Source organism: Cuculus canorus, chromosome 2 (genome assembly GCF_017976375.1).
Source record: "Cuculus canorus isolate bCucCan1 chromosome 2, bCucCan1.pri, whole genome shotgun sequence".
In the NCBI taxonomy this organism is placed as follows: Eukaryota; Metazoa; Chordata; class Aves; order Cuculiformes; family Cuculidae; genus Cuculus; species Cuculus canorus.
Genome location: NC_071402.1, coordinates 131,669,457 through 131,687,390, shown reverse-complemented (window position 1 = coordinate 131,687,390; position 17,934 = coordinate 131,669,457). Strand labels below are relative to the sequence as shown.

Below are 17,934 nucleotides of genomic sequence, written 5' to 3'. Positions count from 1 at the left end.
CAAGTTGACCTTACAGAGAGTTTATCCTTCATTGGAATTTGAAGAAAAGCCCTTGAAGACTCACAGGTCAGTCATGTGTGTTATTGAAATGTTTTCCAAGCAAGCTTCAGCACAAGTAGTTTACGAACCGTGGTGAAACTTTCTTCCTGTCTTCCATTTTTTATTGGATTTCTCCCTTTCAAATAGCACCCTCATTAGCTTCCTTTCCTGTAACTGAATCACTCTTGAAACAATTAATATGTCACCTTTCCCATTAATAAATCAAGCTAGACATGAGACAAGTCTTTATTTTCTTTTCCTCCACAGTTTAATTAGATCATCATTTGATAGATCTTTAAAACAGCTGACTGTACTCACTTGTAATAGGGTTATAAATCCTACTAAAGATCAAATTATATGTTTTTTATTATTATGCACACCACTTTAAATGTCACACAGCTCTTCATGTATTCTTTCTTAAATTTTCAGAAATATGCTAGTGTTTCCATAGTTATTGCTCGGAAATCTCATGTTGCCTAAGCCTGGTTGATTTTTTTTCTTTCATTTTCTTTACCACAGCTGAAAATAACTGCCATCGTCAATAATATGAATTAAAATATTTTATTACACATTTGAATGTGTTACTGATGTGCTGTCTAACTCTAGCAATAGCAGAAACAGGTAAAACTCTCATATTCATGGACACATCCACAACACTGAATGTTGTAGTCTCCGTGAAAATGTTACCCCTGCAGACTGGACCCACTCAAGTCACAGGCATTTAAGAGGGGACCTGGCTAAATTTTCCACTGAGATAATAATTTCCTTATTCAGGATTTATACAAAAAGAAATTTGGATATAAGCATCCTTTCAGACAACACCCAGCAATTTTCAACACAGTGAGCCAAGTCTGACAAAATAATAAGGAACTGAAAAAGGGGGTTGTCGCTTGGAAGTGCTAAGGAAGCTTACCTGCAGGGCAAGCTTACCTACCACCTCTGCCTAGTACGCAAAGAATATTAAAGTATGATAAGGCATATACACTACTGTTGACTTAAGAGTATCTTCTTCCACAGTCACAAAACATTCTGACATGTTCTGACACAAAACGGAAAACTCGTGTTAGTTTCAACAGAATTTACATTTTAAGAATCATTATTCTTGATGGGAATCTTTCCATAGATACAGGAATGTTATTTCTAATTTTTTTCTTTTAGGACCTGTAAATGTATTAGTGATGTAGTAACTTTAAATTTAAATATTTGCTTTAGAACAATGAAATTAAATGTCTAATTACAAAATACACAAACAAATACTTAAGACCATGAAATTTAGCCTCTTTGTCAGATCATGCGCCATTGGTTTAATTAGCCTAGTGAAGACACATATGATGATAGGCTATGAGGAGAGACTTATTTCTACGAAGTCCAACTCTCCCATTTTCTTTGAAGGTCCAACTACTACATCCTGTCTGCTAGAAAAGCAATCTATTTGGGGAAAATACACAGCTGTTTCCCCAGAAACTGAATTTATTTATTGTTCCTTGCTTCTTTCCCCAAACACCCTATATACTCTCTTAAGGCTCTTTACTATTCTTCAACTGAGGTCTCTGCATGCCAGGAAGAATTTGATTCCATATTTGCTTTTTCCTGGCTTGATTCAGTATTAATACAGTGCACTTTGCCTGGATCCATCCCAAATCTACCTGGTCCTGCCAGATACAGAAAAATGTGACCCTAAGCCAGAAAAGAACTCAACTATTGTAACATAAGCACAAGTATAGCATTGTGCTGGAGGATGACCAACAGGAAGCGCTTCACTGTATCACGGCTAGTGCTTGCAATTGAAACGCTCAGGCCTCATTATTAAGGCCAAGTCCTGAGTTTGTAGAATGAAAACTTCCTTGTTCAGTAAAAACAGCTCATCTCGGGATTTATGCAGCATTTTGGATACCATATGTCTGGTCTGTTTGTCACCTAAACTTCACTGTAGGTATTTGTTAGCTCAGGTTAGTCTGAGAGCTGTTTTTTAATCCTGGCTGCTTTCTGTATCGGGAAGATTTTTCCAGTCATCTCTCTGAACAGATTAAAATGCAAAAATATACAAACTAGTGCATAGGCATCAGGCTTTTGAGAAAGATATAGATGAAATCTCTGAAGCAAAGGTAGTATCTGTTTCTGGAGGACTGTCTGCTGAGCGTCACGGTGACTTAAGTTCTGTTTGGACTACTTTAGGCAGAACCCTGAGCCCGGTGCGAGTGAACTACACCCTTGCACTTTGTGGGACTTGCTGTCAACACTGGCGTTTGTATCACGACTCCCACACACTGGGTCAGGTGAGAGGTACTCTGAACAACGCACCTTAACCAAAAGTCAAAATAGTTCTTGAAATCAACACAGGAACTCATTTTCCACAAAAGCGATAACGAAATGGCTCCTGATGACTTCCTCGAGGCACTTGTGCGGAAAAACAGCTCCACAAAGGAAGGACTTTTCAATTCCCTGTTCACAACAGTTCCAACCCACATGCAGGGAGATGCTGATGCTTTTCCACCTGTCCATAATGTTTCCAACATTATGGAGCAGTCAGGGACTGAGGACTGTTGGGTGCAAATCAGAGCAGACACAGGAAAAGGAGCCACTCGCGGAGTACAGCAAGGCAAGGGCAGAGTGGTGGTACCAGCAACTCAGTTCCTCGGGTACCAAAAGCTTATCAGTTTACATCTCCTGCTGTCCAAAGGCCGGGGTATGACAAATGATTAAAGACGAACAAATGGTGCCGTTAGTAAGCGGCCACTCTGATCTTCAATGTGCTTTTTCTTTTATCTACTGACTGTAAAGGATGCAGCACATCTATGTCCCAAGGCAGAAATCAGAACCGGGATTGCATTTAACAAAAGTGCTCAGATGTATTTGTGGATTTAAACTCTTCCAAACTACTAAAATAGAAATAACTCACTTTTTGGAAGAAACTATCCTGAAATAATTCCTTGAGGTCACTCTTTTAAACCAAGATATAAAAATGACCTTAACTATTTACCTAAAAGATACCATTTGCTTGGATGAGACATATGAAAGAACAAAATCAGAAACTTACAGCAATGACACTAAAGCAGTACAATGGAACTAGACTATGAATACTCCCCTATAAACATACCAATGAAGAAAGTGGAATCGACAGCACACATTAATACATCCTGATAAATTTGAATGGGTGTTAAAACACTTGTCAACAAGTCATCCACATTCTGAGAAGTGCTTTGTAAAGATAGGAAATATTTGCATAACCTTTAAAAAACATAAAATATATGCTTGTAGAATATTTGCTAGCAGTTCTCTATATAATCCGCTATCATAGCAACTTTTTATGTGGATTCTCACTCAGAAATTTGAAGCAATATAGATGCAAGTTTTGCAGAGCATTTTGCACAGGTCCTAAGTAAGGCTGTGCCAATGCACTCCATATTCTCCAGCACACAGGGAAAAGAGTGTAAGGAGGAGCGAGTGGGAGAATGAAGACACCTGGTCTTTGATTTTCACTTGTACGTCTTCCCTGCAGGTGGACTGTGCCAATGGCAACTCCTGTTTTCATAGAATGATTCGGGTTGGAGGGGACCTTAAAGATCATCTAGTTCCAACTCCCCAGCCATGGGCAGGGACACCTCCCACCAGAACAAGCTGCTCAGAGCCTCATTCAGCCCTGAACACCTCCAGCCTCCTTTGGGCAACTTATGACAATGCCTCCCTACCGTCATGGTGAAGAATTTCTTCCTAACGTCTAGTCTAAAGCTTCCCCCTTCCAATGTCACGAAGTTCACGAAGTTAAACCTCTTCCAGTGAAACAAGTTACGCGTAAGCACCGGGTTGGGAAGCAAGCGGCTGTGCGGGCTGAGCGAAGGACTCGCCTGCTCCCCGGGACCGGACAGGACACTCTGCCCGCCGAGGGGCGACCTCAAACCCCGCCGGGGCCGAGGGCGAACGCTGCCCCGCGCCCCCGAGCCGCAGCGCCGCCCGTTCGCCCCATGCCGGGGACGCCCCGCTGGCAGCCCCTCGTCCCTTCTCGCCCCGTCTCGCAGCCCCTCTCCCTCTCCCCTTCCCTCGTCCCCTGTCTCCCTCCTGCCCCTTTCGCGCCCAGTCGCCGTGCCTCGCCCGCTCTCGCTTCCCCTCGCCCCTTCTCGCCCCCGCTCGCCGTCCCTCGCATCCTCTCGTCGTCTCGCAGCCCCTCGTCCCCTCTCGCATCCCCTCGCCCCCTCTCGCATCCCTTCAACCCGTCTCGCAGCCCCTCGCCCTCTCTCTCTCATTCCCTCTCCCCCTCTCTCATTCCCTCGCCACCTCTCGCGCTCCGTCGTCCCCTTTCTCCCCCGACCCCGCTCACCTCCCCGGCGTGCCCCCGCCGCAGCCCGGCAGGCCAGGAGGGCGGTGCAGAGCCAGAGGGACGCGGGCGCTGCCCCGGGCATGGCTCGGCGCTGCTCTGCGGCCCGTCTCGCCCAGCCCTCCCGCGGGGCTCGGCCCGCCTCCCCGCCGGCCCCGGGGCGAGCGGGGCACCCAGACGCTCCCATCGGGAGCTTTTCCGTGTCCTAGACGGCCCCGAAGCCGGCGGTGTCATGCAAGAGCGGTGCCGCAATGCCCTACTCTCCTCCGACCCGTAATTGTATTTATTTCCTAACAAACACGCAGTAAAATGCTGCAAAAGAGGCAGTGTCAAGTAGTTCACCATGAGTGCTTTGGTCATTTCTTTAGGTCACCAAGAGTGTTTTATACCTCTGCTTTAGAATAATAGAATCATAGAACAGTTTGGGTTGGAAGGGACCTTAAAGATCATCCAGTTCCAACCCCTCTGCCATGGGCAGGGACACCTCCCACTAGATCAGGCTGCCCAAGGCCCCATCTAACCTGGCCTTGAACACCTCCAGGGATGGGGCATCCACAGCTTCCCTGGGCAGCCTGTGCCAGAGCCTCACCACTCTCATGGTGAAGAAATTCTTCCTCATGTCTAGCTTAAATCTGCCCCTCTCAGTTTATACCCATTGCCCCCAGTCCTATCACTACATGCCATTGTAAACAGTCCCTCCCCAGCTTTCTTGTAGGCCCCTTTCAGGTACTGGAATCATTAAGGTTGGAAAAGACCTCTAAAATCATGAAGTCCAACTGTCCAGCACCACAATGCTTCTTAAACCGTGTCCCAAAGCGCCATGTCTGCATGTTTTTTGAACACCTCCAGGGATGGTGACTTCACCACTTTTCCTGAGCAGCCTGTTCCAATGCTTCACCACTCTTTCAGTAAAGATATTTTTCCTAATATCCAATCTACACTTCCCCTGGCGCAACTTGACACTGTTTCTTCTTGTCCTATCACTAATCACTCGTGAGAAGACCAGCATCCACCTTGCTACAATCTCCTCTCAGGTAGTTGTAGAGAACAATAAGGTCTCCCCTTAGCCTCCACTTGTCCAGTAATCCAATAATTACAATACTGTGCAATAATTACAACCTACTGTAATTGATGCCATTAATGCAGAATGAGTTTAGCAAATTTCTGACAGTTTCAAGCACCCAAGTTTTGAGGGCTGGTGGGAGATGCTCCTCTTGGGAAATGTCTGGCAGAGGATAAAGAAGAAGACAAATCTCAGCGTTTAAGACTTGGCAATGCTGGTGTTTTCCTTTGTAGGGCTGACGTTGTGCAGGCACTGAACTATTTCGCACACCAAGGATCTACAGCTGTCCACAGATATGTTTTGTGTTCTCATTAGGATAAGCAGAACATTATCAAACAAATAGATGTTGTAGACACTAAAACACATCTCAATGCTACTCATTGAACATCTGCAAGGACAAAACATTTGGTGAGGACTGCTTTCAGGTGCTACTGGCCTGAGCTGATTTTTGCAGAGCAAGTTTTCCTGCAGATGGCGGTTGGAATCGAGGCAGAGACACAGCAGCATTGTGTGGCTAACTTTGGCCAGCTTTCAGGCTCACACCTTGAGCCTCTTCACCAGAAGAAGTAGTTCAGCTTCATGACAGCAACGAATTTCTGAAAGGAGTTGCTGGCACAGCCTGAGCGTTGAACATCCTTGGATTTCTGTCAGTTCTCTGATTCAGATACTTTTTTCCTAAGCATTCCAGGAAATTTTACTGATGAATTCTCTTAATTGTTCAGGCAATTATCTGGGTTATTTGTTACCAGATATGATAAACTTTTATCTTGGAAAGCTGCATACATATGAAGTTAGTGTGTTTTGTTTTGTTTTTTTTATTTTTCCCAAAGAGTGTGGTTATACAGAAGACAAAAGGAAAGAGGTATTCTAGAAAACAAGGACCTGGAAAGAAGGATGTGAGAAGCTTTGACAAAATTTAAACATTGAGCTACTTCTTTGACCCCTGCTAATCATGACAGAGTGGTATTTACAGGAGGGTTAATACCTTTCTCAGGAACCATGCAGGAGACCAAAAGAGGGGGCCATAACAGCTGCTGAGGTAAAGACACCTTTCATCTTTCTGTACTGGTTTTCATCTACCAGCTCCCTCTGCTACTATCAGCCTCGTAGCCTCTTACAGTGACAGCAGAGCAAGAGCATATCGTGGTTAAAAGAGCTGACAACTGGCCAAAAGTAGTACTCGGTGCTCATGGTGACAGAAGTGTGTCAGTGACTGTGAATTTATGAAAAATAAAAATAATTCTAGAGGAATCTTATGCTTGCGATAGGATTAAAAGTCTTAACAGCAGATTGCATTTTCAGGAATTTAGAGACAGTAGTTTATGTCGTTTTCATTAAGCAAATCATAAACTGTGTAAAATAGGTTTGCACTATTGAAAACATCCCTTTCACTTACAATGGAATATGAAGTCAAACTATGATCTTGTATCTGTGTATTATTCAGTAGAAGGATGTTTGGAGGAAAACTCAAGGCTTAGATTTTGTCTATGTATGAACTAAACTATTTGCTAGAACAAAACCTGAGCAGAAGTGCTTTTGCTGACTCAGAACTGACTTCTTGGGAAGGGAAGAGCGTAGTGATAAATTGGAGAAAACAGATGTGTTGGATGACAAGGAGCAGGGACTTGGGCAATGCTGAAAACAGAGCTCATGCAGAAGTTTTAGAATTCAGATAATAAAGAAGGTGACTCTGATGATGCTAAGTCCTTGGTACTGCACTAGATTGTAATGGTTTAATGATTATCTGCCTAAGTTCATGACTGTACAGTTCTGGCACATGTTATATGCATGACAGGAATCCTAGAAAAAAATGTGATAGAGAAAAAAGGAAACTTTCTTATAAATACAGCCAACATAGCAACTTTTTTCTTCATCCATAATGTCTATCGACAACAGAATAGTGTCTTTGATATAACGGTGTTAGGAATGGTTGGACTCGATGATCCAATGGGTCCTTTCCAACCTTGTGATTCTGTGATTCTGTGATAAACTTATATATGAAAAACACATCTTATAAAATATTTAACAAGATGATGTTATCTCAAATTGCATTTGGGGGAACAGCCCAGAGTGAGCAGCAGGCAAGTGGATAGCAGGCTGACTGAGAAAGGGGTAATAGCCTTAAGTATTTTAGGTATCTTAAGTCAGGAAGAACAATTATCAGTGTGTGCCAAAATGTGTTACATTTACAAATGTGTGCATAGCTGTTCAGATGTGAACTGGAGATAAGAAATCACCTTTGAGCTTTGGCTCCAGAAAAAGCCATGAATGTTTTCTGTAATTGTATCCAAATTAAACTTGAAGGTAAATAATAGGATCATCGAGAAAAAAAGGCTGTGCTTGTAGTACGCTACTTGGAATAACAGTGAATTAGCATGAATGCTGGTGCACAGGGCAGGGGAAGCAGGTACAGGGAGCTGAGGGCATGGCAGCTGAGTAGATGGATGCTGTCCTGTGCAATGAATCTCCAGCTCTTAGAGGTTCTCAGTGAGATTTTGTAAATAAAGTTAAACAATTGGAGGATAATCTGATTAAGTTTAAGCCAAAATTGCCCACTATATCTGATTTGTTTGAAGCTTTTTCTTTCAAATTGAGTAGCTAAAGGCATGAATGGAAATCTTTCTTAAATGAATCCTCTGTGCTGTACCATTAAGCCTGTCTCCTATTGTAGGCAAGGTAGATTTGCTGTATCTGTTATCTGTGCAGAGATAGAGCATGGATGATAACTCCAAATAAAGCTGTGTGCAGAGCTTGGAAGGTGGGAGAGATTTCCCTGCAAAGCTTCAAAGGGTCATTACAACAATGCCAAATGCTGAATGTTTGGTAAGAGTTGCCTTCAGCAGATAACACCCCTCCTGTAAGGAGCAGATGGCTGAGAGATAGCCAACAGCTGTGGGCAGATCCAAAAGCATCAGAGGAACGAATTCTCTTGCACTTGTCTTTTAATGGTTTTATTTCTCTCTGTAAAAAATTCTTTTCAATTGTGCTAGTTTTTGTGTATGAGTGGTAAGTGAACTTGTCCTTTCTGAAACAATAAATTGTTAACATTCTTGTTTAATCTAATCAAAGTCAAATTCCAATATTTCCTTCAAATTGTGGAGTGTGTGCCTTTTAACTCAGCTGAGGCTTGTTTGATTTAAAAACGTGGTTTAATAGCTCTGACACTAATGTTTGGAAACATCACCAAGACATAGGAAGACACACTAAGACACATTGCCTGTTCCAGTTCAGAATGAGATATTAGATTCTGTCCCCCATTCCTGTCTTTGACACTAAATAAATACAAACAGAGAATCAGGAATTGTCATAAGCATTTATTTATTTAGGTCATTCTGTGGTTAACATTACAGCATTACAAGAGGTTAAATTTGCTCATGTTTATTCTACTGGCAGCTTTTTCTGAAAACTGCATGGCTTTTGAGTGGCATTTGTTTTTCAAAATGCTTTTAAAAGTTGTAGAGGATATTTTTTAAACTGCCATGTAAATGTACTCAGCATTGACAGTTTGTTTAGCTTTCAGAAGTAATGACTTCTTTAGTGTGTTTTAGCTCCTAATTCTCTTTCATATTTCACCTCTTACATATACTGCATTTGACTTACGTAGTAAAGGACTTCAGTATAAAAATCTAATGTAATTTAGCTTGAATAAGCAGTATGAGTTTTAACATAAATTCTAGAAATTCTATCTCCAGGGGTTATTAAGAGCTAAATAAAATCAGTAATAGGATTTCCATTAACTTGAATTGTCTTTGGAACAGCCCTTACTCTTTTATGGTTTTCAAGTACTTTTATATTCTATATTACATAATGGCTTGTGACTTAACTCAAGTGTCTGTCGGCTATATTTACTGAGAATGTGCCAGAGTAATTTGAAGTCTGGGAATTCCCTTGACTGGTGGAGTATTAATGGAATAATATCTGTTTTACCCATACTGAACTGTGGCACTGACATGCAATTACGTTGATCACTTGCATATGATAAAAATGTCACGTATTGTTTCTTCTTTTTCTATCTCCCATGTTTTGCTTTTGCATGTGTACAGCTTAGTAAGTTGTAATTTTTAAAAAGGAAAGAAAAAACATGTAATTAATTCTTTAGCCTACATAGAATAAAGATTACTTGAGTAAGGTCTAAAGTATTGATCTGCACTTCATAGTCTTAGTCTTAATGACTTAGACTGTTTATATTTGCTCTAATGTATTGTGAATTTGTCAAATAAAGATTAACATTACTGAGTAAAAGTCTTGACTAAATTATGTGCTGTACTAAAATGCAGGTGACAAAAAATATTCTTAAAATAGATCACCTATTCGGATGATGGAAAATCATGAAATATTTTTCTCAGATTCTTGGATTACCTTTGTTAGTATCAAAGACTTTGGTTTTGTAAAAACTAAAATGTGTTTTAGTGAAGTCCCTGAAGAAGAAGGGGGATTTAAAATCAAACCTCCAACATCCTAGTGTTAAAAGCTATGTTCGTTCTTTCTAGGCCTGTCATTTTTACTCCTAGCTTTTACCTTATATGTGGGACAAGCCCACTGGGTTGTGAGTCAGTAAGATCACAAAATAGCCAGCTCTGTCTGTGTCCTAAGACAGACACAGCACACTTGATAAGAGGTACATCCTATCCACATTCAGCAACTATCTGATTACACGGAATATACAAATCAATAAACTGTGGCTAGCACAGCAAGAAAAAGTTGCATTCACCAAAGCAGAAAAAGTACATTATTTTTGTGAAAGAGCCTGGTCTCTTACTCAAGGAGAGAGTTCCCAGATGAGGATCATAAAAGGAAGGAAACAGATGAGTAAGGTTTCCTCAGCTTTTACTACTCTGTTTAGTTATTCTGTGTCTTTCCTTACGCTTTTGCCTGCATTGTAGAGAAATGCAATATTTATTTATTTAGTAACGGGTGGGATGGTAAGAACAGATGAGCAGAAGCACAGATCATCAACTAGCTTTAGCTGGGTGGAGTTGCACTGATAATTTTGCTGAGGATTTCATGCAGAATTCCTGCTTTCACCCTTTATAAAGTAAGAAGAAACTGAGAAGTGTCCTCACAGAGAGAAGCAGATGTGAATTTTTTCCTCTCCCAGTTTTTCACTGGGCTTTGTCAAGACTTTAAACAAGTATTTAGAGGGATACAGATCCCCCCTGCATCACGCTAATGGAAAATATGTTTCCTGTCTGTTCCCCAGATAAAATTATGTGTTTTTCTTGGATAGGATTAAGATATCTCAGTGCAGATAGCACTTTCTTGGCACAGCAAATTATGAAAATGTTTTTTATCATCTGTAGCTTGAAGAAACTGGGAGGACAGTCTCTGACCTGGTGCCCTGTTAACTTCCCTCTCTGATGGTTTGGACATCTGTATTTTGAACATCACCTGATCTGACAGAAATCTGTTGGTACCGGCAAAAAGCACAGATCTCATTTTGAAGTAGTGACAAACAGAACATTCAAAAACTATTTTACAAAATTATGCAAAGCAGTGTTGCTAGTTGGATTTCTAAAAACTCAAACAATGTGAAAATCCATTACGATGTTATTTCAGTAGTATACCAGATTTAAAAGCCAGATTCTAACCTAGTTGCACTGAACTATTTTGAAGGCTATTAATATCAAGAAGTGTTAAACATGATGCAGCTACAGTGCCTGGCTCAGGAAGCCCTCTGCACCAGACTGGAAAAAACTGAAAACAGGACAAGGAATTATTTAGCTTGTGTGTTCTGTTTTCTCTAAGCAATATGGTGCTGGTCACTCTCAGACACTAGTACTGAGCTTTGTGGTTTGACTTTTATTATGTTCTTAATCTTTAGCAAGGGGGGACCTGTAGAAAAAAGGGATACACAAAATAACAAGACAGTAACAGCTACCTAATCATAGCAAATTTACTTGAGAAATCTTAGATGACTTGTGAATCTACCTTTTTCTCTCTCTTATTGCACTTACCTTGTAAATAAATTCATGGTTTAGTTGACAGATAAATAATTTAATTGATTTCTGGCAGACATTGAATTTAACATTAAAAGTGCATATGGATTTTTCAGGGCTGGACTTTTACTGCTCTGAAAATATAAAAAATGTGTCCTACAATGGAAAGGGGGCATAAGTGCAAGTCTGAGAATCTGTGATCTAAACAGGATGGGAACAGATGTCTACCTGGGCAATACTAGCAAGTATTACAGAGGGAAAATGGAGAGGAGGAGTTGTAAGCCAACCTGAGCTGAAGTGAGGGTCAGCATGAAAATTTCAAATTAATATATCTGAATCAGATCCGTTATGGTCATCTAAAAGGAGAACAGGCAAAACCAAGTTGAGCTACTAACAAAATCCCCAAACCAATGCAGCTTGGGATCAACATTTGTAGTTCCTATGGCTTGTTTCGTTGTCCCTGGGAGGTGACAGTTTTTGCATAAGCTTTGCCCAAAACTGAATTTGATGCTAACGTCCAGACCTTCCCAGAGTATATTCACGAGTTCATATCCCAGGAAAGGAGGACCGCTCAGCTACTAGGCACTGAAGTCTCAGGAAGGCCTCCAGCTTCAGGTCTATTTATCATTTTACAAGTTTGTCATATTTTTACTTTATTTACTCTCCTCCATTTTTTGACTAAAATGGATAAATTTACCAGTGTGAAGTGTTTCCTAATTAAAAACTTATAAGATATAGAGTCCATAAACACTGTGCAATAAAATTTATTTTCTGGAATCAGTGTAGAAATGGATAATTAAGAGGCAAAGTGGTACTAATCTCTCTGAAGTCTCAATTGGAGTGTTTTGCTCATACTTCCAATATTAAATAAATCACAATATTTGAGGTTAGGAAAGATTTGTTTTTGAGACACATGATTAATAAGATACACTATGGTGTAGATGTGACCCACACAACAGCGAAATAGAGAACAATGGTCTCAATCAATTCCCTATTGCGAGGAATCATTAACAATGCTCTTTGGTTTCTCTTTGTCTCTCATTCTCTCATTTTCCCTTCCTGTGAAATACTGTAGTTTTTGGCTATCACTACAGATCATAAGTTTGTTAGTGAGGGTTGGAAAGCATGCATTGAGTGTTCAGTGGATCCCTCCAGACGAAAACTCTCTCACATGGATGTCCAGTCTTCCTGTTGGCAGGTTTGTTCAGGGAAGTAGCTTATTCTTTGCACACCTAGTTCAACAAGTGAAGTGAGTAGATCTGAATTGTCAATGCGAATTTAACATTACATTTCAAAAGGACATCAAGATTTGAAGCTAAAAGTAGGAAAACCCAAAAATGTTGACAAAGGAAAGCTTTAGGAGAGGTTCTGAAAGGGAGAGAGAAAATACCTAGAAAAATCCCAGGCTAGAAGTGCAAAAGCCTCATTTAAGTAATTTAAATAGAGGTCTGAAGCTGCAGTCAATTTCAAGGAAAATCTTATTTGTACAAAAGAGATGGTTATATGGTATCCTTGTATGATGTCATTACTGTTAAATTTTATAAATAAATTTTTTTAAAGTAGCTTTTCTTAATTAGGTGAATTAAATGCTCCTGAAAAGAGATGCTCCAGTCCCCTCAGCATCTTTGTGGCCCTCCACTGGACTCTCTCCAGTAGTTCCTTGTCTTTCTGACTGAAAGCAGTCCTCAAACACCTATTAAAAACCTCTTTTGTAACCTGCCCTGAAATGTGATAGAGATTAATTCTTATGGGTCCCTTTTGAAAATGTAAAATATCACAGGTTAAAGCACCACGTACAGGTCAACAGAAAACATGTATTTCATGCACATGTACTGTGTCCCATCAGGATTATTCCAAGCTGATGTTCTCTGCATTCAGATGAAAAGAATAATTATTTCGGTCAATGCTATTCTTCAACTGTCTAAAAGCAAATGTGATCTGATCATTTACTAACCTAAAGTGACTATTGCTCAGAAGTGAAGATATTTAGAAGTAGAACTGATCAATAAAATGAAACATTTTCTTTCTTTCTTTCTTTCTTTCTTTCTTTCTTTCTTTCTTTCTTTCTTTCTTATTTAGACTGATCTGAGCCTGCATATATTACTATGCAACAGGCTGTTTAAAATCTATACATTGTTGTCTACACAGTGATATAGACTTGTTCATGGGGAAAGGGACTGCTAGTCACAAAGAAGGAAGATAATGTAGGGAAAGCGAAATGGTGATTGTTACCCTCGTGTGTAATGACAGTCTTAGAACTAAAACCTTCTTTTTAAGCAAGAGATATCCTCTGCAACATTTTTCTCCCACTCAGTCCTTGATAACCTCTTCGGCTTCTCTTTTCGGAATACCCCCACAAATGTAGAAGTCAGCTCATCTATATTTTGAGAATGATAGATCATTTTCAACTCCACAATCTGTTATCAGCAGCTTTACTGAAGTTAAAACATTCAGTCTCTAAGCCTTGGCAAAGGTAATATAATCAGTGAAACTTTATTTCACATCTTTCGTCTTTGAAGGTACAGATTTAATCCAGGGATGTTGCATTTGCTGATTTGTAAAACTAGGAATTCCCCTTCTATAGATCTGTAACTCTTAGTGATGCTCTTACCTCTCTGTTTCCAGACTTGCTGCTCTGCTAAGAGCAGATGTCCTGCTGTTTGACAGGAGCCTTAGCACTGTGTATTTGAAGATAATCCCTAGACCACCAGCATCTTTTTGGCATCTGTGAACATAAAGGTTATGACAGTTGCCCCTTCTGAGTGTAATCTTTGGTTTTACAAGAATTCTGCTGAAAGAATTTTCAAGCTGTGATTATCTTCTCCTTCTTTGTGTGGTAGTGCTAAGAAAAAAAGCATAGTGGAAGTTTTAAAAGCAATACATTCTGCAGTGTTTTTAAGACCTTCAATTTGCAACTAAATTATGTACTTACTTTTACACACTTGACTTCTTTGGACTGTTTAACAGCTTCCAATGCACCACATGTTTAAGTGTTTGTGGGATCAAGATCCACATCTTCTCTGTGCCATTAAATGTTCTGCAATAGAGGAGTGGTTGGATTCCCCAAGGGGCTGTCTTTTATGTATAAATGAAGAACATCCATGGCTTGCATCTGAGAGTTCTCATTTTGTTTGAGTGATCTAATATCTGTAGTGTACACGTGTGTACTCATGCACTTAAATATGTAGACATGGTAATGACCAGGATAAGCTTGCTGTGGGGGGAAAAAGCAAGTAGGGGAAGGAATTGTCAAGTATTCCTAAAAACATTTCCCCCCATTTTGTGGAAATTTTAAAATATTTTGGTTTCTGACCAGCTCTGTAAATTATCCACTGCTTCCTTGTGTTCTGCCTGCCTAGCAAATCTCAGGACAATTTTCAATATTCCAGACTATTGACTAGCATTTAGTGTACTAACTAGAAAACAGCTAAACCCACCAAATATTTCTTCCCCCTGCTAATATTCATCTCTACTTCTCTGGGCCTCCCTCCAATGCTGGTCTGAAGTAGTTTGTCCTAACATATATGTGGTTGTGTATGTATACATTTATGGATGCATATGAAGTGTGTGTGTGTGTCTGTGTGTGTCTCTGTGTGTGTCTTTGTGTGTGTGTGTGTGTGTGTGTACCTTTCATATATAAGGGATGCAGAATTATACTGATGAATATAAAAAGTTTATTGTTTTGTCCTGTGTCTTTAATTGTATGTTTGCCTACTAAAGCATCTATGCACAATTTTTACTGCATGGCCACGCCATTTTGTGTTCACTGCTAAATCACATTACAGACACCAAATTTTAACATATTGGGGTTTTTTCTGTTCATGACCTATATCACCTGATATTATTCTCTGCAAAGATCTTTTAAGCCCTTTGTAAGAAAATTGTAGCTTTTTCTATGTGTAGTTTTTTTCTTTGTGTAGCCTTTGTAAATCACAAAAATGTAATGTTGATAGCTCTGGAAGTATTGCCAGCATTTCAGTCCTCTCCCTTATCACAGAACAGAGGTAGCACCTTGGAAGCAGTTCTATCTTCTTCTCCTTGTTACCTGCAGTGCTGCACTGACCAGTTTCTTTATTGAGGTTTTGATTTGTATTTAGGCTGAACTTTCAGGCAAAATCTAAAACTTTGTTTAAAACCTCACAATTAAGTGTGAAAATCTGTAAACACTTTGATGTTATAGAAAAAAAATTCACTTCTCCAGTTGTTGGATGAAAGACAGAATAAAAGATTTAAAGGGCTCTTATAGATGAACAAAAGTGTATCCTAAACTTACAGGTTTATACATTTTTATGTTTAGCTTGTTGTACACTTGTTTATGAAAGGATTATTCTAAACTGAATAGCAAACATTTAAGAGAATTCAAGATTTGTAAACTGTTGCTTCTTTTTGTAATTGATTATTCTTGTAGTGTCTTCGTTGAGCCATACTGTGAGTGTACTTCTGAATTCTCCACTACTTAACATATACTTCTATCTGTGCTAAAATTAATGCTAATTTCAACATTACCTTTGATGAGAGCAAGAATTGATTTTTGCCTTTTGAAGAGTATTTATACTAAACTACGTTATGAATTTTTTACAAACATTATCACAAGAATTTATCTCCCCAGCAGACCCTGAGATTATAGTGCCCTGGTCATTGTCTGTAAGTGGTCACTATGTTCCTCCCATGGTTAATGGCTTTAAGTGTTGTACCTCTGTGATAGCACCTCTTACAGATGGAAGAACAAAGCTCAAATCTGCTGATGAGTATTACTGCATCTGATGTGCTTTGCAGCTAGAAGCAACTGTCAAGTTTTCTGTTGTCTCTTTTCAGTCAAAACTCTCTAATTTTGAGTTGTGTGGTAAAAGAAAATATCTTTGTTGAAACCTGTTTTGCACCTTTGTTTGTAGACAGCCATGTACTTCTGTCTTGAAATCTTTTGGTTATAGCCTTGGTTTTAACTTTGGATATATATATATTTTGATTCCACTTCATCATCTTAAACATACATCTAATGCCATGTTTATTAGTAACAAATGCATATTCTTTTGTGCATTTCTATTTGAAAAGGAACTTAATTAATTGCTTCTGTATATGATTCATGAGGAGATGCATAATCTGTAGTGATTCCTTTGTTAGAATTGTTATTGCTTTGCATATCCAGAAATGCAATGGAAAGGAAAAAAATCAAATGACAGGACATCATTGTGTGTTCCTTCGTATCTGGTGTGAGCAGGATAGCAGATTTTATCAGCCAAAAGGCCAGATGAAATATTCTAAGTGGATGACGTAAAACTCCAGTGAGGTACAGATACCTATGCTGTACCTGTTCTAAAGCTCCCCCAAATAGCAACGTAGAATCATAGAATGGTGTGGGTTGGAATGGACCTTAAAGGTCACCTAGTTCCAAACCTCTGCCCATGAACAGGACTGCAATTATGCTGTAATTTGGTCCTCAACTGTGCAAATTTTCAGCTCCTTCCTTTTCCTACCAGGAGGTCTGTGTATGCATGGCACAAGAAAAATCTAGTCCAAATTAGAGCAGGTTGGCAAAACTCCCGACAAAACAGTTTGTCCTAATGAAAAACACCTTTATTCCTGTGAAATTTCAGTGAAATAACAATCTGGTTCTTTGCCTGGCAGGCTGCTTAGGGGACTAGGTTTCCTAAGCTGTGGTCCCTGTGAGCTTCACCATGACTTCAGAGTTTGAGAACCTCAAACAATAAAACGGGGAAGCTAGAAGTACAGAAGACTTTCAGATAACTGTGGCGGGTTGATTCCAGCTGGCAGTTAAGCCCCACCCATCTGCTGACTCAGTTCTCCCCCAGAAGGATAAGGGAGAGTCAGAAGAGAAAAGGTAAGAAAACTTGTGCATTGAAATAAAGGCAGTTTAATAACAGAAGAGGGAAAATAGGAAAAAAAGCAAGTGACGCAGGAGCAATCGCTCACCAACAGCTGACTGATGCCAGACAGGCTCTAAGCAAAAGTTACTTTGGAAAAGCTCCCCCCAAGTTTTATTGCTAAACATGACATTGTATGGTCCCCTGGTCATTTGGGGTCAGCTGTCCCAGCTGCGTCCCCTCACAGTTCCTTCCCCACCCCAAACCCACTGGCTTTTGGTAGCTTTGACACTATGCAGACACTGTTCAGCAACAGCCAAAACATTGATGCATTAGCAACACTGTTTTGGTCACAAATCTAAAACACAGCAGCACCATGTGGGCTGCAATGAAGAAAATCCCAACAAGCCCTTGCACAATAATATTTTTTAATAAATGTTTGGCCCTCCATTGGACAGAAAAAGAAAGCTGTGTCAGTTGTAACTGTTTTCTAGGGGACTTTTCATTAGGAAGTGGTGATTGCTTACAAACAGTAAAGGCTTCATACTTGCAAATAACTTGTTTGTCAGTCATAACTTCTCCTTCTCATGTGTGTTTCCCAAAGAAGGGAGAAGTTAGGAAAAGAATCCTATACTGACAGCTTTTAGATTTAGATGTTGTGTGCTATTCACTATTTTTCCCATGCCTGAGTTTCCAAAACATTTTTTTGCATGTTTGATAAGCACTTGTATAAGTTGGTAGTATAGAAATGGAAGGAATGCA

General features: G+C 39.8%; 1 protein-coding gene across 4 annotated transcripts in view; it reads right to left on the bottom strand.

The window, feature by feature from the left end:
* The window catches only part of VWDE (von Willebrand factor D and EGF domains), a 42,506-nt gene extending 38,047 nt beyond the window's left edge, over positions 1-4,459 (bottom strand). For all 4 annotated transcript variants that reach the window (XR_008448821.1, XR_008448820.1, XM_054060371.1 and 1 more), the window contains exon 1: positions 4,355-4,459. Coding sequence is in view for 2 of the 4 variants with exons in the window: in XM_054060371.1 (XP_053916346.1) it covers positions 4,355-4,436 (82 nt within the window). In the remaining 2 variants the exon portion in view is untranslated. The remainder of the gene's footprint in view (positions 1-4,354) is intronic.
* Between the last annotated feature and the right edge of the window lie 13,475 nt (positions 4,460-17,934).